This window comes from Lactuca saligna, chromosome 4 (genome assembly GCF_052625555.1).
Source record: "Lactuca saligna cultivar CGN05327 chromosome 4, ASM5262555v1, whole genome shotgun sequence".
NCBI lineage: Eukaryota > Viridiplantae > Streptophyta > Magnoliopsida > Asterales > Asteraceae > Lactuca > Lactuca saligna.
Genome location: NC_136420.1, coordinates 152,119,685 through 152,147,621, shown reverse-complemented (window position 1 = coordinate 152,147,621; position 27,937 = coordinate 152,119,685). Strand labels below are relative to the sequence as shown.

At 35.7% G+C, this 27,937-nt stretch overlaps 1 protein-coding gene across 1 annotated transcript; it reads left to right on the top strand.

The window, feature by feature from the left end:
• The first annotated feature begins 140 nt into the window (after positions 1–140).
• Positions 141–27,937, top strand: LOC145038866 (golgin candidate 5-like). Its single transcript, XM_078987094.1, has 19 exons — positions 141–745; positions 919–1,847; positions 2,052–2,123; positions 2,371–2,445; positions 9,735–9,849; positions 9,967–10,028; positions 10,124–10,171; positions 10,860–11,144; positions 11,486–11,545; positions 11,649–11,732; positions 11,806–11,871; positions 11,962–12,060; positions 12,128–12,346; positions 26,323–26,422; positions 26,503–26,720; positions 27,176–27,235; positions 27,330–27,443; positions 27,544–27,618; positions 27,708–27,937. The coding sequence occupies exons 1-19, from the start codon at positions 589–591 to the stop codon at positions 27,738–27,740; spliced, it is 2,871 nt and encodes a 956-aa protein (XP_078843220.1). The 5' UTR covers positions 141–588; the 3' UTR covers positions 27,741–27,937.

Genomic DNA, 27,937 nt, shown 5'->3' with positions numbered 1-27,937 from the left:
TAATTGTTTCCTATTTATTTAATTTTTGTGATGGAAGAATATTTCGATTTTTTTTATTGGTTTTCCAACATTTAATCTTAACACATTTGTGATGAATTTCTGTGAATAACTTTTTCAAATCCTTTTTTTTATAGTTTTTTTTTTTTTTTTTCTTTTTTTTCTTTTTTTTCTTTTTTTTTTTTTTGGCTCAAAATCCATTTTTTAGGAAGTTAATGGAATTTGGTTATGGTTATGGACGGAGGCAGTATCATCTTCCAGAATGGTAGGCAAATCCATCAAATCAATAAAGAGATTCTTCAAATAATTCACACTAGCTAGCATTCGAAAAGTTCCATCGTCAATCTACAGACGAAATCAAAAAAGTATGTACCCTAATTCATTATTCACAATCTCAATACGTCTATCAAATACAAAAACGCGTTGATCTGCCTAAATTGAGTTTCGTTTCATGTTTTAAGTTTCCTCAATCTACAATACAACGTCGATGATTGTTGAATTATCGTTCAGTTTTTAGGGTTTCCGGATGCATTTGATCCATGTAGTTTTGAGGAAACTCGTAATACCTATATCTAAGTTGTAGATTTTGATATGGCCTGGTTGCGCGGGAAGGTCGCGTTAGGGAGCTTCCCAGATTTAGCTGGAGCCGTTAACAAGATAAGCGAGAGCGTCAAGAACATCGAGAAGAATTTTGACAATGCTCTTGGTTTAGAAGACCAGCCTGCTGTTTCTACATCCACCATTGATGGTACGTACTTGATGACCTCTCCTCAATTTGCAATTAGTTTATCAATTTAAATTATCGTCTTAATTCTCCATACAGAAGAACACATTGAATCCAACAGTTGTAACATTCGTTAATAAATGTTCTGGAAGAAATTTTATGCTTACAATCAATAATTTTACATGTTGAATCTTCAGAAAAAGATGAATCTTCAACCCATCCATCTTTTTCCAAACAAAAGGAAGGCGTTGATGTTAAAGACTCAACTAACATTAGCGAGGAACATATCTCTCCTGTTAGGGAAGCAAATGCAGAAATTTCAACGCCTGAAGAACATCATGTTGAAACTATAAATCCCGAAGAGCATCAACATCACCCTGTGGAAACGAACATAGGAATTCCTGAAGAAGTAGATAACAGTGCTGAAAAAGCCATAGATGCAAACACAGTTATTTGTAAGCAAGCAGATGGTATTCTTGGGCTTCCTGAGGAAGAAGAAAACATTGCTAAAAAACATATAGAAATTGACACTGCAGCATCTTCCATTGCTGACAATCACATTGAAGCAGAAGCAAAACCAAGTGCCGATGATGCTGAGGATCAATCAGAGTCTTTGGAGCATGTTCAAGATAGTGAAAGCTCAGAAATTGGTTCAACAAAAAAACCTGGATCAATAGAAGATCAGTTAACAAATTCTGTAGACCAAGTTTCAACCACTTCACCTGATTTGCAGAAGAGTGACCATGAACTAAACGTACAAAACACAGTGACTACTCAAGAAGATGCTTTAGATGAGGGGGTGGATGCAACATATGATGGCCAATCTGCAATAGAGTCAGAGAGACATGAAATGATTAAAACTGTCCAAAAAGGTCAACCACATTTATTACCAGAAAATGCTTTTAAGAAGATTCCAGAAGTAGTTCCTAAAGATAACAATGAAAATGCTAAAGTTAATACAGTGAATCAGCTTGTTGGTGATGATGAGAGAGATGAAAAAGAACTTCACACAATTTCGGGAAGCAGATTGTGTGACAATGCAGATTCCATGGTTGAAGTGGAGACATTGAAAAGTGAGATGAAGAAGATGGAGGATGCACTTCTGGGAGCTGCTAGACAAGCTCAGGTATATAAATGGTTGTCCACACGTGATATATATATTGGAAATTGATTTATGTTGATTTAATATTTTCAAACTTTTTATGTTGTCATCTATATTTACATATTCTTAATTGGCTAAACTATATGTAGGGTACTCTACTCTATTTCAAATTCTTAATAATTGTTCATATGTTTAATTGTACCCAATCATTATAGTTACCTGTTACAGGCAAAAGCTGATGAAATTTCGAAGCTGATGAATGAAAATGAGCAGCTGAAATTTATAATCGAGGATCAGAAGGTATGTACATGTTTATGCATGTCATCAGAAACACGGCGTTTCCAATAATTGATTATGTTATTATCTTAAAAGGGGCACTAAAAGAGACTTAAACAATGTGGGAAGATTGTGAAAAGCATGTGCCTAGAATAAACAAACTGTAATGTCCTACCTTGATGCATCTGCTGCCTGAAATTTAATTAGTCTCACTTCCCTTTTGTAATTTGGCTCTCTTTTCTTATATTCTGACTCTCACATTGGTATACAGAGAAACTCAAATGAGGCTGGAATGGAGTCTCTACAAGAAGAGTGTCATCAAAGGGTCTCGAATCTTGAACGAAAGGTAAACTCTTTGCATTTTTCTATATCTTGTTTAATCTTAAGACTTCCATTATTAGAAATACTATATGAAAGTATTGGTAGAAAATCAAACCGTGTATTATTGATTACTAGAAACGATTACATAGGAACTCTATATAAAGAATTTAATATTTACATTTGAATACCCTATACTTATTATAAATGTAACCACATAGTCTAACATTCCCTTGCAAGTTGAGGGCGGGGAACAACCTGCAACTTGGATCGTAAAAACTGAAATCTCTAAGTAGATAAAGGCTTTGTAAAGACATCTGTGATGTGATCATTTGTAGATATGAACTTGAAATGTAGTTGACCTCTTGCTACCTGTTCATGAACAAAGTGGAAATCTACTTCGACATGTTTAGTACGAGCATGGAACATAGGTTGATAGATATGTGGCTTCTATATTGTCACACCAAAGAGTAGGGGGAGATGGAATCGATATGCCAAGTTCACACAAGAGAGATTTTAACCAAATTAGTTCCGCAACGGTATCAGCAAGGGCTTTGCACGCAGATTCAGTTGAAGACCTTGAAATTGTCTTTTTGTATACGAGCAATCCAGAAGACAAGATTAGATCCCAAATAGATGGCAAACCCCCCTGTGGATCGTTTGTCTATTGGACAACCAACCCAATCAGAGTCAGAGTAAGCCTGAACTGGTGAGGACACAAAATCTTGCCAAAGAGCATCTGTGAAGGCCTGTAGCTGTTTACCGGATTGATGACGAATCAAGAGACCGAGATTGGTTGTGCCTTTGAAGTAACGTAAAATACGTTTAACAGCAGACCAGTGGTTTTCTGTTGGTGCATGCATGAACTGACAAACTCGATTCACAGCAAAAGCAATATCTGGGCGTCATAAAGTAGCATACTGCAAAGTGCCAACAGTTTGGCGATACATTGTTGGATCTAAAAGAGGTGGGCTATCATCAGTAAGTAAGAGCTGAGAGGGACTTATCGGAGAGCAGGTTGATTTGCAATCAGAGAGGCCAGACCGTTGAAGTATTTCGAGTACATATTTTTGTTGAGATAACACAATATTCTTCTTGTCAGGAACAACCTCAATACCCAAAAAATAGTGAAGTGGACCCAGATCTTTAATGGCAAATGTGGAGCTGAGGCGATGTATTATGTGATCATTGGCTGTTGGGTTGTCACCAGTAATAATAATATCATCCACATAACTAGAACATAAACGATAGATCCACCAAAGTTGAGAATGAAAAGCGAAGGATCGATTTTGGATCCTAAAAAACCAAGTTGAGTTAGGGTTGTTGACAATCGGTTAAACCACGCTCGTTTAGCTTGCTTGAGCCCATAGAGAGATTTGTGAAGAAGACAAACATGATTCGATTTGGTTGAGTCAATGAAGCCACGAGGCTGTCTCATGCAGACAGTTTCTTGTAAGTCACCATGTAAAAACTATGTTTTTCACATCCAATTGTCGTAAAACCCAACTATAAGCCACAAGACACAAAATTATCTGAACGGTGGTTGATTTTATCACATGACTGAACATTTCATGATAGTCAACACCCGGTTGTTGATTAAATCATTTGGCGACTAGGTGTGCTTTATGACGAGTAACATTGCCCAATGAATCCTTCTTTAACATGTACACCCACTTACAATCAATAAGATCAGTATTTTTAACACAAGGAACCAAAGACCACATGGCATTCTTTTGAAGCGCTTGAAACTCCTCATCCATGGAAAAATGCCACTCTGGAGATTTATTGGCAACGGTAAATGAATTGGGTTCATTTTTAGAGGAAGTGGAATGAGTTGAAATTTAAGCAGAAGGATCAAAGCGGGAGGTGCGAGTGGGATTTTGATGAAGATTAGGAGGTCGAGGTCGAGGAGGAGGATGTGAGGGCGGAGGATATGAGTAAGACAAAGATGCATGTGAGGTAATGTTGGTAGAGGTGGAGTGATTTGTGAAAATGGGATCAATGACCTACCTCAATTGGGGGTGGTGTAGGAAAGATAGATGTATAAGGGTTTTGAGAAGGGTTGGTTAGTTGTGGCGGTGAAGCATGAAAAGGAAAGACATGTTTCTTGAACCGGACATGGCGTGCTATGTATATCTGTTCGATTGTAGGATCAAAGCAGCGATAACTATGGTGGATAGGGATATAGCCAAGAAAAACACAAGGTATGGAGCGAAAATCAATCTTATGATGGTTATAAGGTTGAAGATAAGGAAAACATTGGCAACCGAAAACACGAAGAAGAGAATAGTCTGGTTTGTGGTTATAGACAAGTTGAAAGGGAGATTTGTTTGATGAGATTTTAGAAGGAAGACAATTTATGAGATAAACGGTGGTTTCAAAATCAAAGTGCCAAAAACGTTGAGGAAGATAAGATTGGGCAAGAAGAGCAAGTCCAGTTTCCAAAACATGATGATGATGACGCTTAACAATTCCATTTTGTTCACTGGTGGTGGGAAAAGAGTGTCAGTGAATAATGCCAAGGTTTGTGAAGAAAGAAGTAAGAGGGCGAAATTCCCCTCCCCAATCGGTTTATACACTTTTGAGTTTGGTATTGAATTGTCGTTCAACCATGGTAGTGAAATTTGTAAAAATAGAGTAAACATCAGACTTATGTGCAAGTGGGTAAAACCACATGTGGAGTGTAATGATCAACACATGAAAGAAAAAATCAATGACCATTTAAAGAAATTGTAGGGGAAGGACCCCAAACATCACAATATACTAAATCCAAGATTTTATTACTATGAAAAGTAGAGTTATGCAATGAAAGTTTAGAAGACTTGCTCAACTGATATGAAGTACGTAAAGTAGAACAAAGTTTTGTAGAAATTGGTAAAGAGTAACTAGAAATAATAGAATTAAAACACGTTCGTGTGGATGGCCGAGACGTTGATGCCAGATGACAGATGAAGCTTTTGTGGCTGTGAAGGCAAGCTTGGGAATAGACTTGAGTTGAGGAAGACGAAGTGAGTAGAGCCCGTTATCACTTGGACCCAAAAGGAGGATATTGTGTGAAATTCAAAATAAACGTCATTGTCACGACAAAACTATTCAACAGATAAAAAGATTATTTTGAAGTTGTGGAACATGAAGAATATTTGTAAGATTAAGATTTTTCTTAGGAGAAAAGAATTTTGAAGAACCAAGGAGAAGGATAGGAAGAGGGTTACTGTCACCAAAACAGAGAGTGAGTCATTACCATGATAAGCTTTGAAGTTGTCAAGATTTGATAAGTCAGGAGTATCATGATTATTTGCACCGGTTTCAGGGAACCATGTTGTTGCTGATGTGGAACCTGAATAAGTGGCAACATTAGCTTGAGTGTTGGATTTGTTAGGCTGATTTGGACACTAAGATGGTAGATGTCCTATACCACAACGGTTGTAGTGACTGTACATTGTGTTCTGAGTTGAAGCCCCATTGAAACTGTTGAGTATTAAGGTTGTTTTCACAGCCTCGATTGTTCTGGTTACCTCGTGAGTGTCCATGAAAGTCACCTCGACCGTTTTGGTTACCTCAATTATTGAATGACCGAGAGGCATAGTCAGCTTGTGGTTGTGTGTTTTGTGAGTCAACAGGGTTTAGTTGATACCTTGGTTGAGAGGCTAACAACTGCAAATTGTTAACTTAGGACTGAATAGCATCAAGATCAGGTAAGGAGTTAGTAGGAGTACCTTCGGTTGTAGCAGCGAATACTTGTGGTGATGTGGTAGTAGGTAAGGAGGTTGATTTGTTGATCATGTAATCATGAGCAGACAAGAGATCGTACGGATCATTGAAAGTAATAGTGGTTGACGAGCTAGTAAGTTTGATTTCAAGCCATTATACTCATCGTGCAAGCCAGAGATGGTAAGCATAACTAGGTCCTTGTCCTTCATAGATTCGCCAATATTGGCTAGAGCCGATGTATATTCCATTGCACGACTAAGATAGTTAAGCGGAGTTTCGTCTCCTTTCATCTCTATTCTCAGCAATTGTGTTTTTAATGTGTATTCACGGGAGGTAGTATCCGGAGCATAGGCACATTCTAACGAAACGAAAGCCAAAGGTCTCTAAAAGTCGTACCTTGAACATGTTGAAAAGATGCCTCAGAGATGGTCGATAGGATCAGCATGCGAACATGAGCATCGTTGGCAATCTAATGAGAATAATTGGGGTTATCAGTTACTGCAGTCTTTGTTGTAATTTTCGGTTCAGGGCGTTGAATGGTGTCGTCTACATAACCAATCAGATGGTTGGTAGTTAAGAATGGTTCAAGCATCGCTTTCCAGAAACCATAGTAGGTGAGAGACTAGTGAAAGTGAATTTGTGGGTGTTAGGGGCTGTTTTCTCTGCAGCAGTGAGGCGACAATTGTAGCCATGTAGCTATATTGATTACTGATTAGAAAGAGTAGAGAAAGATAGGCTGATTTGGATGATCGACCAAATTAGAGTTAGAGGCGGCAAGAGGTTTCCTCGCTCCGATTCCAAATCAGACCGTGTATTATTGATTATTAGAAACGATTACATAGGAACTCTATATAAAGAGTTTAATATTTACATTTGAATACCCTATACTTATTATAAATGTAACTACATAGTCTAACATTGAACAGTAGAAGGTTTTATAGTTTTTTGCTTTTAAATTGGCTAAGCATTAATACTATTCTAAATGCTGACTTTAGTCTCTTTTTTTGTACTGTTAAAATCTAACAACTTAGATTTTAAGTTACATTTTTGTGGAAATTTTACACAACTTGACCAATAAAGACCTAGTGATGTGGCACAAATTTGTCAAATTAGGTTTAGGGTAAACACGACCCATGACCGGCCCCACCAACCAGTCTCACGGTCAACATTACTAATTTAATTTCATTTTACTTTTGAAAATGATAATAATATTAATAATAAGAATATCTAATAATAATAATAATAACCCTCCTCAGTTTAATTTCACCCACTGCCTCCATAAAGAAGCCTATCAATGGAACCCTCTATTTTCTTGCAATCGTAGCAATTTCTGTATCTGTTACAAATAGACATCTGGGGAGGGGGGATATGTTTAGGAAGTAGTTGTTCATATTATGCACCACAAGCTTAAATTCATACTAATTTTTATGACAGACGTGGTAATGTTTAGCAAATCACATAGCATGTCAGTTCCTTATCTTCTTTCAGGAATCTGTCTCAAAAGAGGCCTGGTAGAATCCTAATTACTAATTAGTAGTAGACTAGTAGGGGTAATACCGTAATAATATAATTATTGCAATATCAATGGCAACAACAACAATAATAACAATATAGTTACAATTTTAATAATAATAATAATAATAATAATAATATCATTTTATTAATAATACAGTAGCTTATTATCATTAACATTACTGATTATAATAATGTATTTAATGAAACAAAATATTATATAAATAATTTCAATTATGTTATTACCATTATTATTATTACTATCGAACTATAGATAGTTTGATTATATTTATTGACAATAACAATAATTACAATTATTATTAACAGTAATAATGATGATTATTATTATATTGTTAATACCATATCTTTTGGTTATTAACGTTACTATGGATAATAGTAGTATAAATATATAGTAAACAATAGTAAGAAGATCAACAAGAATATTAATATTATTATTTTTTAATATTATTTAGAATAAAGATATAATATATTTTCTGTAATGCGGGGACGTGATTATAACAAGTATGTAGGAGTTAAAAAGAAATATTAATAAAGAATAGCCAAATATTGCCTTCACTTTATTGGTTCTTGTGTGTGTAGCGTGTACATATGTATACCCAAATATAGAGAAAACAAGAGGAAACTCAAACAAAATCACTAACTCCCGTATTCTATATTCTATATGGTCAAAGTCAATTTGACTTTTTCTTATTTTGTTTGAAAAGAGAAAGCTCGTTAGAGCTCCTCGGCAAATTTATGAAAAAAGAAAAGTATGCCTCACGACAAAATGCAACGAAACAGGATATGTGCTACAACCATTGAGGATGTCGACAAAGGTGCATGCGCGTCGACTGCACAAAACATGGGTTGTTCGGCCCAAAAAAATTGATTTTGGGCTCTATTAGAATGTCAATATTGTATATATTAGTTTTGGCCTAGTTGGCCCATGGCCTCCTAGGGTTTCCTATGACTAAGGATTAGGGCTGTTAAAATTATACCACAATAACCAACCAACATGCTACCAATCCAACCAAGAAAATTGTATGTTTCAATCGTTAATTGTATTTAGTGCTTACAATTTTAAGAACATTATATAAGTTATTTGCTTGTATTCGTCAATAATTATTACCACGTTAAATCATAAAATTAAAACGTTTTTGTAGCGTTACTTCAATATAATTCTTTTGTGAAGTAAAAGAAATGCATACCTACTATCTTTAGTAAACGTCAAAATTACCCGATGCATTTATTATTTTAAAGTGCAACAATAGAAAATTAAAAAAAATCGGTATTGTATCAACTAAACTTGTTAGTAGCCAAATATATTGGTACCAAGTATACTTGGTACAATAATGTTATTAAATTTTTTATACCAATTATAGTTGACACGGTATACAGTTTAAGAAAAAACAAGTTGGTACCGTACCAATTTCATCCCTAGTAGGGATCATCTTACCTCTATATATAGTCTTGTATTGGCTCCTTGTAATGTACACAATCAATAAGGTATTTTCACCCTTAATATCTTTCTAGTTTACCCTTAATATATTTCTAATCAAACGATGTTGTTTTTAAAGCTCACAAGATGAACAAATGTGCGGTCTAGGTAAAATAGATGTAAGACGTAAACACCCATTTTTATTTAAAAGAGACAAAACATCAAAGTTAACATGTCCAAGAGGTTTATTCCATAATTCAAAAGAAGCCATGGAAGAAGAAATAACAGTGGCCTCTTGTGCTTGAAATAACCCAGTAATCGTTAGTAAGTTTGCTAACAGATAGCAATTTTTCTTGATATTTGGTACAATAAGGACATCCTTCAAAGGAAACTTGCTCATATACTTACATGATCTTTAGTGTAAGTCCATATACGTCATCTAACTATAGTATAATTCTCAATTATTACATATACTTACATGAACTCTCAACTTGTAGCACTTAACCATAAATATTGAGTAAAATGGGCTAGCCCAATTTCTGCGAAGGGATATTTTACTTTTGATTATGTAGGTTGTTCTGACTTCTGTCATGGTCCATATAACTAATATTTCTGATGTTTAGTTGCTATATATTAACTCAGCTTCAATGACTCAGGTTTACGCTCTTACAAGAGAAAGGGATACACTACGTAGAGAGCAAAATAAAAGAAGTGATGCCACTGCGCTTCTAAAGGAAAAGGATGACATAATCACTCAAGTTATGGAAGAGGGTAATGAAATAGCTAACTGCTAGAAAAGAGGTTTCCCAAGTTCTAGATGAAGCTTTCAAAGACCACATTTTCTATACTACAGATGATGATGATGGTATTCCTTTTTCATTCATATAGGTGAAAAGCTTTCAAAGAAACAAGCTGTTCAAGAGTCTACAATAAGGAAACTACGCGCACAGGTATGTTATGTCATATACTATCTTTCCTTTGGACCCTATAAATATTCAGCTGTACATTCTCTTATTATTTGAACATTGTTTTGCGAGATCCCTAGATTAGAGAGTTTGAAGATGAGAAGAAAGGATTTATAAGCAAACTACAGGTAATTACTTCTCTACCTTGCGACTATATTTTTATTCCACAAAATATTTTACATACAGGCGATGAGTGTGGATGAATTACATCTAACAAATGTTTGTGGTTTTGGTTCTATTATTTTGGGCCACCACCTTTCTTTTCATCCCATTGAACTATCAAAAATCTACTTTCCCCCTCATTCAAATACCAACTTATCTTTTTAAATTCTTTATGCTTCATCTGCAACCCAACATTATTCTATTAAAAAAATTATTATCTGTTATTAGATTTTGTTCTATTAAAGATAACAAAAACAAAAAACTATTTATTAGTTGCAAAAAAAATTTAACTATTTTTTTCATATATGAAAATAAACTATAAATAGAACAAAAAATTCCGATTTTTTTGGATTGTACATGAAAATATGACAATAAAGTGACGACATAGCAAAGTTTCTTGTCTTGAGTTTTTGACATATCATGATTTGAAAATTATATACATTATGAAGCTCTTTAAATGATAATAGCTAGCATTTCAGAACAGTGTTAGGTTACTTTTACCATTGACAAGGATCACAAGTAGAGTATAAGATGAATAACAGATAGTTCAACATACCCGAATTTTCTTCTTCTTTCTTGTTTCAATGTCCTGTCATATTTTTATCATTTCTTCTCTCATCATTAAATTTATTTAACTTTTTCAATAACTTTCAGGCTGAAGAGAACAAAGTGGAAAATTTGAAGAGTAAGAAAGCAGCCACAGAGAAACTGCTGCAAGAAACAATAGAGAAAAACCAGTCTGAAGTTGCAATACAAAAGGAATACTATCTGAATGCATTAAGTGTAGCCAAGGAAGCAAAAGCAGTAGCAGAGGCACGAGTAAATGATGAAGCTAGAACTGAACTAGAGATTGACCTAAAGGAGGCCAGGGAACGAGAATCTATGCTAATTCAAACTCTGGAAGAATTAAGACAAACTCTGAGCAGAAAGGAGCAACAGGTTTTTGCTTGAAATACTTCAGTTGATTTGGTCCACATTAATAGGAGGCTTTTATAGTACAAGTTTATGTAAGTTTAAATATAATATATACTAGTTTACATTAAATTAAACAAAAGACCAATTTTTACATGTAATTAATAAACCAAGAAGAATAAAAGACAGAAAAAACAATGAAAAACCTCCTATGTTTGATCTTGAAACTGCAGAAACCTGTGTGAACAATTTGGGGTTTAAGATAGCTCTCCAATAGGAGATTTGACTTAGCCTAAGCTTATTTGACCAAAAAGCTCCTTTTATTGATGCTCTAAAGTTTTCTAAAGTAATATATTTTCTCGTTGCAGGAAATTTACAGAGAAGATATGCTAAGGAGAGAAATTGATGACCTCCAAAAACGATATAAAGTATGTGTTCACAGTTTTTGTTTCTATAAATAAGGCACTAATTACACATTTTGTTCCTTCTTTTTGTTAGATAACTAGTCCTCTATGCTTTATTTCTTATCAGGCAAGTGAGCATAGATGTGAAGTGCTGGTTATGCAAGTTCCTGAATCAACCAGGCCTCTTTTGAGGCAAATTGAAGCTATGCAGGTTTCTTTTGTTTTCCTACATTAATTATGCCTTTAGCTTCATTGTTTTTTCACTGACCTTCTATTGGTAATAGGAAACAACTTCTAGAAAAGTAGAAGCCTGGGCTGCTGTGGAGAGATCACTAAACATTCGGCTTCAGGTCCCATAAATAGCATATATATATCGTTTTGATTTTTAGGGTATTAATAATTCTTTATTCCATAGACTTCCCTGATAGCTAATCTTGCAGGATGCAGAGGCTAAAGCTACATCCTTAGAGGAAAAAAACCGAGCTGTTAATGAACGATTATCCCAAACATTATCTAGAATAAATGTTCTTGAAGCTCAGGTGCTTTGGTTGATATGATTGAGCCATGAAAGAGTTGGCAGCTTATTATAATCATAATGTGTTGCAGATATCATGTTTGAGATCTGAGCAAACACAACTAACTAAGTCTCTTGAGAAAGAAAGACAAAGAGCATCGGAAAGCAGGCAGGAGTACTTGGTTCTAAAAGAGGAAGCTGATACTCATAATTGTCATGCTAGTCAGCTCGAAGAAGAGATGAGGGTACTCAAGAAGAAACATAAGCGAGAACTGCAAGAAGCATTGACACAACGCGAACTTCTTCAACAGGTATTCTAATTAACACCCTCTTTTCCTTGTATCAACTTGTTAGAATGTAAATATTGTGCGTATTATCTTTGGCCCACTTAGCCCATGGTCCTATAGGGTTTCCTATGATTAGCATTCCGACCTCTATGTATATAGTCTTGTACATTCTCCTTGTAAAGATGAACAATCAATAAGGTATTTTCACCTTCAGTCTCTTTCTAGTTTACATGGTATGAGAGTACCTAGGTTTAGGGCTGGAGAATTTTTTGAGTTGCGAACAGTTTTTTTTTTTTTTCTTGAGTCATCAATTCAATGCTTCAGGTCACATGATGTGACAGGATCACATGATAGGTATCCATACTCATACATCTACATCCCACATTATCATTTTTGATGGGTCTACCCCTTGAGTTCTAGGATCTCACACTGTTGATCTTGCCCCATCTATTTCATTACTTTCTATGTTAAGCCTTTTCTAATTTCTCATTTAATTTGCTATCGGTCAGTAAAATTTCTCGTGGATTGAATTGTAGTGTCACGTTTTTCCTGATCTTGTGTTTTTCGATATCTTCCGCAAAGAAAATAATTGGTAGAGGACAAGAGTATGGTGGCCTTTATTTATTTGAACCCAGGGTACCGAAATCCTAAGATGATTGATGTCATTAACTTCATTTAAATTGCATTGTCGTCTAGGTCACTCATCTCCTCAAAGTTTAAAGAAACTATATCCCCAATTTGTTGGAATCCTAAGTCGAGTAGGACTTGGAGATCAAGTAATAGAAACCTACTTGTTTATGATTTCCTAATTGTAATCTAATTACAAGTCGGTAGTTAGGATTATATATACATTGTTTTAAGTCGAGCCATGATCATTGGAAAACATTGTAATATCGTGAGTTTTGAGAGAGTTTATCATATAATCAAAGAGTTATTTTGATTAAAACAATCGTGTTTACATATTCCAATCTTTAATTGGTATCAGAGCTAAGAAACAAGAAGCTGTGAGATCAATTTTACCTGTTGACGATTCAGGTCAACATGGCTGATGCAGGGGCGAGGGAGGATCTGCTCTGGTGACTATGAAGGAAACTGGATCGACTTCAGTTCAATGTCCCATGCTCAATTCCACAAATTACACAGTTTGGTCCCTGCGTATGAAGGTTGTTCTAAAAATTCATAAAGCATGGAGTATTATCGACCCAGGAACAGAGAAAAACGATGAGAAGGATTACCTAGCAATGGGATTATTGTGTCAGGCTATCCCATAATCGTTAATCATGCAAATCGGAGAAGTCAAGTCTTCGAAGGCGCTTTGGGACGCAATCAAGGCTCGATACATTAGGGCTGATCGAGTAAAGGAGGCCCGTCTTCAAACCCTAAACGCTGACTTCGACAGGCTGAGGATGACAGAGACGGAATCAGTTGATAGCTTCGCCGGAAAACTATCCGGAATTTCGTCACAATCGGCAACCCTTGGGGAAACAATTGAAGAAACAAAAATGGTGAAAAAGTTCCTGAAATCACTGCCAAGAAAATTCATCCACATCGTGGCCTCCCTTGAGCAAGTTCTTGATTTGAAGACGGGCTTCGAAGATGTGGTTGGGCGGTTGAAAGCTTACGAGGAGAGGGTGAAGGAAGCGGATGACGGTGGAGAAGAATCGAAAGTCCTGTTTGCCGATGATGGAGGTAACTCGTCGGGAACAAAGGAAAATGGAAAGTGGAAAGGAACGAGTGAAGTGAATGGGTTTAATGGGATTGGTGGGTCAAGTGGATCCGGATCTAGTGGGTTATCCGGGCCGGGCGGATCAGGCGGGCGTAAAGGGAATAATAGGGTTTCTTAAAGCAATCGGCCCAATAAACTATTCAATTCTAATTCTGATTGCAAAAATTGTAATTGTTGTTGTGGTAAGAATCGGAAAAATAGGGAAAAGGATCGATCTAAGGTGATTTGTTTTCGGTGTGACAAACCGGGTCATTTTGCTTCTGAATGTCCGAAACGACTCCAAAAATTACAAGTCGGTGATTTTTCGGAATGTGACGACAGCGACGAATCCGTGTTCTAAATACGGATCGGGGTTGAAGAATTCTCTCGAAGGACTTAGAGATTCGGGGGTGATTGTTGGAATCCTAAGTCGAGTAGGACTTGGAGACCAAGTAATAGCAACCTAGTTTTTAGGAAATCATAAACAAGTAGGTTTCTAGTTTCCTAATTGTAATCTAATTACAAGTCGGTAGTTAGGATTATATATACATTGTTTTAGGTCGAGCCATGATCATTGGAAAACATTGTAATATCGTGAGTTTTGAGAGAGTTTCTCATATAATCAAAGAGTTATTTTGATTAAAACAATCGTGTTTACATATTCCAATCTTTACAATTTAGTCATTTGTCCTCCCTAAATAGTGAGCCAAGTCAGTTTGCTAATCATCAGCATGTTCATTTGAGCCTTAGAGCTAATAAACAAGTTGCATCCCCATTTGAATTGGTTCACTCGGATGTATGCGGTGCTTGTCCTGTTACTTCTAAAACCGGGTTCAAGTATTGTGTGACTATTGTGGATGATTATTCCTATGTTACTTGGTTATATTTGATGAAAAATTACTCAAATGTATTTCACCCTTTTTTGGTCATTTGTTGTTGAGATTAAAATACAATTTAGTGTAGAAAACTTTCCATACAGATAATGCAATAAAATATTCGTAGGAGCCTTTCAGTCATACATGCACAAAATGAAGCTGTTGAACGAAAAAATCATCATACATGCGCAAAATGAAGTTGTTGAACGAAAAAAATCATCTACTTCCAGAAGTAAGCTCGATCATTGTTATTTCAGATGACCATTCTCTAAAAACATTTTAGGTTGATAGAGTCTTTATTTCTTGTTTTCTCCTCAATCATATACCATCTACTATTTTTGGTGGTGATATTCCATTTTTTGTTATGTTTCCAAATAAACACTAGTTCCTTGTTGAACCAAATATATTTGGTTGTAGTTGTTTTGTTCGGGATTATCGGCAGGGCCGGCTCAATAGGGTGGGCAAACTGGGCGATCGCCTCGGGCCTCATTAAGATTTGGGGCCCCAAAATTAATTCTACTCTATATATATATATATATATATATATATATATATATATATATATATATATATATATATATATATATATATATATAGGTTTTGTTAATATAATTAACAAAGAGTCTGTAGTTGAGTTGGTTACAGGCATTGCTCTAAGCGCATTACTCTATTTAAAGATGCAGGTTCGAAACTTCTTCTTTGTTCGACCTCTTTTTCTTTTATTACTTTCCATTTAGAATCATATGCCGGTTTATTGAATTGGAATTCAAAATGCTAAAATGGCCCCTATATTCTTCTTTGTTATACACAAATAATCTAAATTATATAAGTGGTCCTTTTTTATTCTAATAATCCAAATTATAGAAGTGGTCCTTTTTTTATTTTATCTTGCACGTTATAATAACTAATTTTTATACATTTATGAACAAAAATCATGGTAACCTACCGGTTAGACGGGATATCTTCATGTTTAATTTTCATTTTACAGTTTTACTAATATAAGGTTTTTTTTGTCTTTTTTTAATCACATCTTTTTGTTTTTCTTAAAAAAAACAATTAGGCGGTTTTTCATAATGGTTTCTTTGTTCGATTTTTTAATTTCGTTTTGTCATTGGTTTTTTTAAGTGACATCCTTTAAACAAACTCGAATTTTTTTCACTATATATATATATATATATATATATATATATATATATATATATATATATATATATATATATATATATATATATATATATATATATATATATATATATATATATATATATATAATTTAATAAGAAGTGCCTATTTACTCATAAACATGGTTGTATTATCGTTTGAGATTATTTAATTTTGAAGGGCCTCATTTTTTGTTTTTGCCCTAGGCCTCAAATTGTCTTGGACCGGCCCTGATTATCGGCCTCGGATCAGCAAACTAGATCCAAAGTCCCTCGAGTGTATTTTCCTTGAATATTGTCGTCTTTACTATGAAATTTAATCCAAACAAATATGTAACTCGTCTGAAGGCATAATCGGTGTCTAAAGGATATGCATAGACTTAGCGGGTAGACGTAAGGTATCATCCAGGTTGATTATTTCATTAACTACTACTTATGGTTGTGCTCTTCACCACATGGATTAAAGAATGCCTACTTGCATGGTCGTTTACAAAAGGAAGTTTATATGGGGCAACCATCATGTTTTGTTGCAATCCCTTCTGGTTTGGTACTTGGTAGAGTTTGTAAATTGTGTAAATCACTATATGGTTTAAAGCAATCCCTTCTGGTTTGGTTTAGATGTTTTATTGTTGTGGTGACACATGTTGGGCTTACAAAGAAGCTCTTATGATCATTCTATGTTCATCGTCTTTCGGATGCATTCTATTAGTGGGTATGTTAATGACATTGTGATTACTATGAGTGATGGAATTAGGATCAAGAAGCTGAAAGGTTTCCTTGCATCTTGGTTTCAAATAAAGGAATTAGGTACTCTAAAATACTTTATGGGAATTACTCTCATACTGAAAGGGATATGTTTGTCTTTAGGGAAATATTGCTTGGATATTTTAAATGATTCTGGGATGATTGAAACAAAATCTTATGAGCCCCCAATGATTCCAAATGTGAAATTGAAAGTAAAAGATGAAGATCCACTTGAAAACCTAGATAAATATAGAAGAATTGTGGGAAAACTTAACTACCTGGCAATTACACGTTCGTACCTTGCTTTTTCGATAAGTGTTGTAAGTCAATTTATGTCATTTCCATGAACCTCTCATTGGGATGTGGTTAGCCATATTCTGAAGTACAGAAACGATGCTCCTAATCATGGTATCATATATCACAATTACGGTCATCATGTCGTTGAAGGATTCACAGATGCCGACTACAATGGAATCGGGACCATGGAAACCATATACCTCGATTGAGTTTTTGATGGTATCAAATTTCATGATGGCTTCTATCTTCAATGAAACTACATTAACTTCATCTGGATTTACTCCATGACCTAAAAATTGGACTTCTCACAACCATAAGTCACATTTTGAAAACTTTACGAATAACCATTCTCATTTCAAAGTTTCTCGGTTCTCGTAAATGATTTCATGTTCTTCACTTCTCGAGTAAACCAAGGTATAGAATGGCATATGATAAAACATAGTACTTTAAACTTTAAACAGTGATGTGCACAACCCATCCTTTGACGTGCTATATAACTTCGCTTCACACCTCAAGCTCTAATTCCTACTTCCACAAATCTAATTTTGTGATAAAAAAGTGCTAGGATTTGTGAGTTAGGTAGGTAGGTAGGTAGGTAGGTAGGGAGGGAGGGAGGGAGGGAGGGATTTCTGAACTCTATTACTAGCTTTACCTCTTTTCCCTTTCACATATGTGCTACAAACGTTGACGAAAGGAGACAATAGCTCCTCAACTTAATTATTCAAATAAGGCATTCAGGTGAGAAAAAAACCTTGACCAGCGAAACTTTGACTTTATGACTTCCGGCATTGACGGTTGAGTAGGCCCAAGAAAACACCCATGCACACACCAATTTTCTCTATATTACTCATTCATAGAAAACAAAAAAATACATACGAGTCTACATTGTGGAAGAGAAAAGCTACATCCTGATACATATACATTCAACTGGGAGATAAATTCTACTCTTCTTATACTATTTAACATGCTAAGAAGAAGGAGAACTATCAGCTAAGAAACCTCAAAGGTAGGACTACTAAGTCCACGTTATTAAACCCACCAAACCAGGTCTTCTTTAGACTAAGTCTTCATTATTAAACTTGTGCATAAAGAACCTGGATTGAACCAAACCCATAACCAACTTGACTCGTACTCTACCCGAACCATCAAGATTAACCCAACAAGTTCCACTTTTGATATGGTGGGGGAAGGAGGAGGGTGGGGGAGATGTGATCGAAGACGGTACCACTGCACTATGGATGTTAGATATTCAAACATAAGTGATGAAGAAGGTTGTTCATGGATATATCGAAATAGTTATTTGAAAAATCGCAATCAGGAGGGTGACAATAATGGGTGGCACAAGGGCGATACTAGTAAGTCAGCATCCAATTCGTATGGAAAAGATCTTGATCGAGTGGCTTCTTCATTATATATCACCAATTTTCCTAGTTACTTTGATGTGAAGTCTTTGTGGAAATTGTGTGAAGGACAGGTTAAAATCGTTGATGCCTATATCACTACGAAACAATCTAAATTAGGAAAAGAAGTTTGGATTTGTGCGCTTCTTGGGAATCGATAATGAGAAGGCTTTTGCAAAGAGGCTTTCCAAGATATAGATTGATAACTTCCATTTATTTGCCTTTGTAACCGATTTCAGAGAGGAGGCCAGAAAAACAAAAACAAAAACAACCAGAGTTTATAATTAAGTAGGAATCAAATCTAAACCATGTGAAGGTGGGTGTCTGGCCTTTTACGTTGGTGCTCAATAATGGAGGTGAACAAGTGAAAGATATGAACAATGCACTTACAAAGAAAAGACTTGTGTGTGAAGCCATTTATTGGGCTGGTCAAGAATAAAGATAGTGTCAGAGAATAGGAAGCCAAAAATTTAAGGGTCATATCTGTTTTTGTGTTTGGTGAACAAGCGTATTGATGACATGCTTTATGGTTCCCTTTCTTTCTTTTTTGTTCTTTGATCGGTTATCATCTTCAATCTCTATATATACGAGACTACTCTGTATTTTGTAAGTGTGAGACACAAAAGAAATAAAACTCCTAGTTACCTGTGAGTGGATGTAGGTCGCGAGACTAAACCACCTTAAATTCTTGAGTTCTTCTTTGTTACAACTTAAGGAGAGTTATGTTCGTATGTTAACTGTTTGACCATAACAACTGGTATCAAAGCTTTGGCTCTCGATTGACAAATATGAATAGAGAAGGTGAAGGAGCTTACATGTTGGAAGAAATCACGATTGGGTTTGGTCGCCATGAACACCAGCTCCATCTGAGCCAACCGTCTCTCACTAGGGATCTCTCAACCAGCCAACAACACACCTCAACAGCCATTCTAGGGCTATCTCAGCCTCGTTCTCACCTGGACAAAGTGACCAAACCGCCGATTCACCGGAAACGCAAAATCCTGGATCGATCGTTCTTTTTTGGGGGGGAGGTGATCACAAATTTGTTTTCTTTACAAATCTGTCGCTATTTAACAAGTGAAATAGAAAAATCTCGTGTCTCTATTTTTTTTTTTTTGCTTCCGCTAGTATAATCTCCATTTAGCAGTACAAACCTGTTAGTAGCAATTTGGTAATTTGTTTGGTAAAATGGCAGAGGATAGTAAGATAAAGATTGACAAATTTGATGGTAGTGATTATGGGTTTTGGAAAATGCAAATTGAAGATTTGTTGTATCATAAAAGTTTGCATCTACCTATGTTGGGCATACAACCGGATGATATGTACGATGAAGAATGGAAGTTGTTGGACAGAAAAGCCTTGGGTGTGGTTAGGCTTTCTTTGGCAAAAAGCGTTGTGTATAACATTGTCAATGAAACAACCACGTACGGTGTATTGAAAGCTTTGTCCAACATGTATGAGAAACCATTTGCTTCAAACAAGGTGTTTCTCATCTGACAATTGGTTAACACCAAGATGAAGGAGGTATGTCAGTTACCACTCACATAAACGAGTTCAACTCGATTATCTCTTGTTTAAACTTTGTTGAAATAAAGTTTGAAGATGAAGTACAAGATCTTCTCTTTTTATCATCCTTGCCTGACAGTTGGTCAGGCACAGTCACAACTGTTAGTAGTGCATCTTGTACTACTAAGCTAACGTTTGATAGCATTCGTGACTTGATTTTAAATGGAGACATTAGAAGACAAAGTAATGGAGAATCTTCCGGTTCTAGTTCTCTATTAAATACATAAAGTAAAGGAAGAAGGAACGATAGAGGAAAAAATCGAGGCAAATCAAAATCTTGAAAAAGGGGGCAGTCCAAGAACCGAAAGGATATTGAATGTTGGAACTGCAAAGAAAAAGGTCACTTTAGAAACCAATGCCCAAAACCTCAAGCTGCAAAGAAAGAAAAACAATGTATCCTCTGAAGAATCGGGAGATTTTATCATATGTTGTGTTGAGAATTCAGTGGAATCCTGGATCATGGATTCGGGTGCTTCTTTCCATGCCGTCTCATGCCCAGATATGGTCAAGAATCTACAAACAGGTAATCTTGGCAATGTTCGTTTGGCTGATGATCAAGTACTTGATATTACAGGTATTGGAGACGTAGATTTGAAGACCTGGACATTGAAAGATGTCAGGGTTATCCCAAACTTAAGAAGAAAGTTGAATTCATTTGGTAAGTTGGATGATGAAGGGCTTAATGTTCATTTTGGGGGTGGACAATGGAAAGTGATCAAAGGAAACTTGGTGATTGCCAAAGGAAAGAAGAAAGGCACTCTATACATGGTAGAGATACCCGATGATGGTGTTAATGCTGTAACCACCAATCCAAGTCCATCTAATTTATGGCACCAACAACTCAGACACATGAGCGATAAGGGACTAAAGATGTTGGCTCAGAAAGGGAAGTTTCCAGACATGAAGAAAGTTGAAACTAAATCTTGTGAATCTTGTGTTCTTGGGAAACAGAAGCGGGTTACTTTTGTAAAGACGGGGAAGATACCGAAAGCTCAAAAGTTGGAGCTTGTTCACTCGGATGTATTCGGACCAACACTAGTTTCATCTTTAGGAGGTAAAAACTACTATGTAACCTTCATCGATGATTCAACACGCAAGGTATGGGTCTATTTTCTTAAAAATAAATCCGATGTATTTGATATGGAAATCTACTATTGAAAATGAAACTAATTTGAAGGTAAAGTGTCTGAAGTCAGATAATGGTGGTGAATACATAAGCAAGGAGTTTGTTGACTATTGTGCCAAGCAAGGGATAAAGATAATTAAGACGGTCCCAGGAACCCCTCAACAGAACGGTGTAGCAGAGAGAATGAATAGAACTCTAAACAAAAGGGCTAGAAGCATGAGGTTGAATGCTGGTATACCCAAGACATTCTGGGCCGATGCAGTTAACACTGCAGCCTACTTGATCAACTGTTCACCGTGTGTTCCCTTGGATTTTAAATTACCAGAAGAAATGTGGCAAGGGAAGGAAGTAAGTCTCAAACATCTGAAAGTTTTTGGTTGTAGTGCTTACAGTTTGTTAAAAGATGGTGATAGGGATAAGCTTGATTCAAAGACCAAGAAGTGTACATTCATTGGTTACGGGTTAGACGAAATGGGTTACAGGCTTTGGGATAGTGAAACCAGAAAGTTAATCCAAAGCAAAAATGTCACCTTTAACGAAACTGAGTTATACAAAGACAGAAGCAACAAAAATACAGAAGTTAAGAAAGAATATGTTAAGTTTGAAGGTAATGAAAAGAAGAAAGAAGATTCAGTAGAAATCCCTAATTTTAGGGATGATTCAACTGACAGTAGGAGCTCAGGGGATAATTCAAGTAATGACTCTGAAGATGAAGAAATCAGTCCTCCAACTCTAGAATCCTCACACACACCTCAAGATCAACCAAGAAGATCTTCCAGAGTCACCAGACCACCAGAAAGATACTCACCATATGTCAACTACATTCTCTTGACAGAAAATGGTGAACCCGAGTGTTACTTTGAAGCTTTGGGGTTGAAAGACTCATTACAGTGGGAGCTTGCAATGAAAGATGAAATGAAGTCGCTAGAGGAAAACAAGACATGGCTTCTAACAAAGCCTCGATTTGGGAAGGAGGCTCTTCAGAATAAATGGGTTTTCAGGGTCAAGGATGAACATGATGGTACTAAATGGTACAAAGCCAGATTAGTAGTCAAGGGGTTTCAACAGAAAGAGGGAATTGATTTCTATGAAATTTTATCTCCAGTTGTGAAGATGACTACCATCCGACTTGTTCTCAGTATTGTAGCAGCAGAAGGCTTGCATTTAGTTCAGTTAGATGTCAAGACAGCTTTTCTACATGGTGACCTAGATGAAGACATTTACATGACACAACTAGAGGGTTTTAAGGCTAAATGCAAAGAAAACTTGGTGTGTAAACTGAAGAAGAGTTTGTATGGTCTGAAACAAGCACCTAGACAATGGTACTTAAAGTTTGATAAGTTTATGGGTAGGATTGGTTACAAAAGATGTGACAATGACGATTGCTGTTACATCAAGAAGTTTAAGGGTTCTTATATCATTCTACTACTCTATGTGGATGATATGTTGATTGTCGGCTCAGAAATGTCAGAGATCAAGAAGTTAAAGAGGCAAATGTTTGAAGAGTTCGAAATGAAAGACTTAGGAGCTGCAAACCAAATACTTGAGATGAGTATTCTCATAAACAAAGATGGTTCTTTGACACTATCTCAAGAGAAATACATTGGGAAAGTGTTATAGAAATTCAGCCTTCAAGATGCCAAGATCCGAAGCACACCTTTGGGAAGTCACTTTAAGCTTTCAAAAGTTCAATCACCCAAATCAGATAAAGACAAGAAGGAAAGGGCTAAAGTTCCTTATGCATCTGTAATTGGTAGCATCATGTATGTAATTGGTATGCACGAGACCAGACATAGCTCATGCTGTGGGGGTTGTTAGTCGTTTTATGTCAAATCCAGGAAAAGAACATTAGGAAGCAGTTAAATGGCTGTTAAGATACTTAAAGGGAACTTCAAAGATGGCATTGCATTTTAAGGGGAAAGAAGTCATTCTAAGGGGTTATGCAGATGTAGACCTTGGTGGTTGTAAAGACTCATACAAAAGCACCACAGGGTATGTCTTCACAGTGGGAGGCACTGCAGTGAGTTGGATGTCTAAACTCCAGAAAATTGTTGCTCTTTTAACCACAGAAGCAGAATATATGGTAGTTGCTGAAGCAAGCAAAGAGCTTATATGGTTGAAGAACTTTCTCGAAGAGCTTGGCAGGGAACAAGTTAATTGTGTACTGTTTTGTGATAATCAAAGTGCAATAAACCTTGCAAAGAATCCTGTCTTCCATTCGAAGACAAAGCACATACAGTTGAGATATCACTTCATCAGAGAAAGAATTAATGATGACACTCTAAAATTGAAAAAGATTAAAGGAAATGAAAATCCAGCTAATATGTTGACTAAGGTTGTTACCTTAGAGAAGTTGAAGCTTTGCATAGCTTCAACTGGTCTTCAGGTCAATTGAAGAGAAGGACATGGTAACTAGGAAGCAGCTAAGATCAAAGGTGTTTACAGAAATACAGATACACAGTTTAAGCACCGGTGAGGAGTGTCCTGTGGCTTCATGTGGGAGATGGTTGTGTGTGAAGCCATTTATTGGGTTGGTCAAGAATAAAGATAGTGTCAGAGAACAGGAAGCCAAAATTTAAGGGTCATATATGTTTTTGTGTTTGGTGAACAACCGTATTGATGACATGCTTTATGGTTCCCTTTCTTTCTTTTTTGTTCTTTGACCGGTTATCATCTTCAATCTCTATATATACAAGACTACTTTGTATTTTGTAAGTGTGAGACACAAAAGAAATAAAACTCCTAGTTACCTGTGTGTGGATGTAGGTCGTGAGACTAAACCACCTTAAATTCTTGAGTTCCTCTTTGTTACAACTTAAGGAGAGTTATGTTCGTATGTTAACTGTCTGACCATAACAAGACTAATGCTTGTTCAAAACGATCTGATTAAGTTTTAAGACACGTTTAAGATTGCACTGGTCAAGGTATAGAGTTGAGGGCAATCCAGTGCACTAGATTGCATTGGTCAAGTTCTAAGAGGTGGGTGCAATGGTAAACAAGTATAAAATATGTCGAAATGAAGGTTTTTCAGAACTTTGTATGCATCATGTGGGTGGACTATGGACGTGGGTTGAATTCCCCAAATAGTAAAGCATGTATGGCATTTAAACAAACCACTAATTTGAAAAACATGTTTGCAACTGTAAAACCAGTTACGAAGAGTTTTATTGTCCATGTGAGGATGATTTGGATTGAGAATGATAGATTACCCTTATATGTATGGGATTATGGTCCTCTTAGAAAGGTTATCAGTGCGTTTGGAAGGTTCATGTTCTTTGAAGACGATCACAGCGCAACAATATGTGGTGTGCGGTTATATATCTGCATTAAATCAAACTTTTTATCTTAGAAATGGTGGCGTTCTCTATAGAAGCATGAGGTTAATAAATGACAGGGATTTGATGATGATCATCTTCTTAATGAACATGAACAAGTACCTCTAGTAAAAAATGAGGTAAAGTCATCTTGTTTCCATAAGCAATGTGACGAGAATGAGGAGTTGCAACAGAAAGGTTGGGTAAAAGAAGTTTGTTAACTTGATGGGAAATTAACAGATGCGGAGAGCAGCCCAAAATAATAATAAAAAAAAAACAGCTTTAGATGCAGCTCAACACAACGAAAAACCAAATGTCCTTCAAGAAACCTCAACTAATTCAAGTTGCACACCATGTTTTGATCATTTGAAATGGGATCGAAAGAGGAAAGGATTCAAATGTAAAACAAAAGGTGGAAGGAAGAAGGAAACTAACCATAGTAAGTGTTATACGTCATTTGAGAAATTTAATAAGAAAGATAGGTGTGGATCTACACTGTTGCATGGTATCCAACGTTTGATCGAGGTGGGTGGTGCCATGGGACATGATGTTAGAGGTTGTCAAAAACTACTTAAAATGATGTTTAGAGAAGCGGGGGAGACTGTGGGTGATCGATGAATATTATCTCCTTGAATATCTGAGGAACTGGGAAGAGGAAGAAAAGGTCTTGGGTAAAGGAATTGTGTCTCAAATACGGAGTACAATTCCTTGGAATCCACGAGACAAAGATGACAAGACTTGATGTTGTTAGGTTGAAGTCAATGTGGGGTAACTATAGTTTCGATTAGCACGTCTAGAGGTCAGTCATTGGGTATTGTTTCTCTTCAGGACCTGTCAAAGAAAACATTTAGTGTATGGAAAATTACGACATTGTCAGGGATTGTACCATGTTTTTTTAATTAATATCTATGGTCCATAAGAGTCCACGGCTAAAAGGCGTTTATGGAATGAAATTGAGAATTTTATTAAGATGCATCAGGAGCATTATGTAGTTTTTGGTGACTTTAATGAGGTCCAACAAGAGGAAGAGGGATTCGGTTCTACCTTTTCTAAATATGATGTGGAAAACTTTAATAATTTTATTAACATGGCTGATTTAGTAGAACTTCAAATGGGAGTCAGAAATTTTACATGTAAGATGGGCTCCAAGATGAGCAAATTAGATAGATTTGCCAAGATGACTCGTTATCTTCGTTCCTTTTTATTCTCCGTGATGGAAGGTCTCAACGTTTCATTAAAAGAAGCACCAGATAGGTTGATAGAAGGGGAAGGAATCGGTAATCAGATTTTGATGTTTTAAATGACTTTGACTTAGCTTCTAAGCTGAAGTTAAGCATCGATAAATCGAATATATATGTTATTGGTGTTGAGGCCAAAGAGTTGAAGAGTATGGCCAAATCAACTGGTTTGTACCGGGGATGTTACCTTTTAAATACCTTGGCCTTCCTATTGGTTCAATCATGGTCCTTTAAGCGAATTGGAGCATGGTTGTAGATCGGTTTAAAGAAAATTTGTCAACTTGAAAGTCTAATCTACTCTCTAGTGGAGGTCGATTAATGCTAATCAAAGATGTATTGGGAAGTCTCCGGATTGTACATATTTAGTGCTATTCAAAAACAAACTTAATTATTCAAATAACATCTTTCAAAAAATACATATTCCTTACACATTGTTTCACCAATAATATTTATAAATCCTACAAATAACTCTCCGAATCATTTATCTTCCAAAATAATATTTAGTTAAACAAATACGAATTTTACGATGTTGAATATGCTAACATAAATTACGTATACGTTGTTGATTATTACAGGAAATAGAACGTGAAAAAGCTGCACGTTTGGAACTAGAAAAAACACCCCGTCTTCAAGTTCCGACTTCCATAACCAACACCAAATCTATCCCCGAGAATGGTGAGAGTATCTCTCATATATATTCTCTGATATATTATTTCCTTTTTGTGTTCCTTAATATACTGAGACTTGATATACAGGGTTGACTCGTAGACTTTCAAGTGCTAGTAGTTTAAGTAGCATGGAGGAGAGTTTGTTTCTACAAGCATCTTTGGACTCATCTTATACTTTCTCTGAAAGAAGTCCAAGGGAGCCTACTAAAACTCCTTTTTATTTCAAGAGCATGAGTACCCCAAATGTTTTCCATGCTGCTCTACGCCAAAAGGAGGGTGAACTCCAATCTTACATGTCTAGATTGGTAAGCAAGAGGTGTTTTTTTTTTTTCTTCCATGGAATAAAAAATTGTAATTTAACCCCTTTTTATTCATAAAAACTTTAATGATCTCGATCTTTTAAGAGTTTCATAATTAATTTAAACTATAGCTTTATTTTCTGAAAATAACTAGAAATTATTTTTTTAGTTTTGTAAATAATAATTTTTAAAGTATAAGTATTTAGAATAATGTCAAAACTATACCTTTAATTGTTTTATATATAATATAGAAAATTCATGTGAAAGTTCATTCCATTTCTACAGCCCAACCAAATATATGGTCATGTAATGTAATACATTACATGACTACATTACATTCCATCCAACCAAATAGACCCTAAATTTAAAGTTTTATTACCCTTTTTTGTATTCTCCTATCCGGTATGTACTATATCATCACCTTCAAGGTCTATGTGTCAATTCCATTCCATTCATTTTAGGTATCCATGGAATCTATTCGTGACTCTCTTAGTGAGGAATTGGTTAAAATGACCAAGGAGGTATGCTTTCTCTTATTTCCCCTCATAACAAAGAAGAAAAAAAGAAAAAAAGTCACAATCCATTTCTTATCTGGGGTATTATTTTTTTATCTAGTGTGAAAAACTAAGGTCAGAAGTGGCTCTGCTTCCTAGCATTAAGGCCGAGCTAGAAGCGCTAAGAATCAGGCACTCTGCTGCACTAGAGTTAATGGGCGAACGAGATGAAGAGGTACAAACACTTGCAATAAGTATCAACTTAAGTATTTAACATATTTATTTTACTAATTATACTTGAAAAAAATATTAAAATGACCTTTTGTTTTGTGTAGCTTGAAGAACTTCGTGCTGATATTGTGGATGTGAAGGAAATGTACAGAGAACAAGTTAACATGCTTGTAAATAAGGTATGATTTATATCTACAAAAAGGGTAATATACTAATCTACATGAAACAATTAAATCTTACTTATTTGTTTGAATGAACATCCCTGCAGATACAGAAGGTTGAATCAAATCCTTTTGCCTAAGGACAATGTGTAAGTGAATACATGTTTGTTTTTTGTACAATTTATTTTTTATATATATCTTTGGTGTAATCTTATTTATTCAAAGGAAAGGTTATTTGATCAAAATTGGTGCTAGGTGAGTGGACCCGAAATATATACACCAAAAATTTGTATATATATTAACACAAAAAAAGAGTGCAAAAGCTTTGAATTGGAGT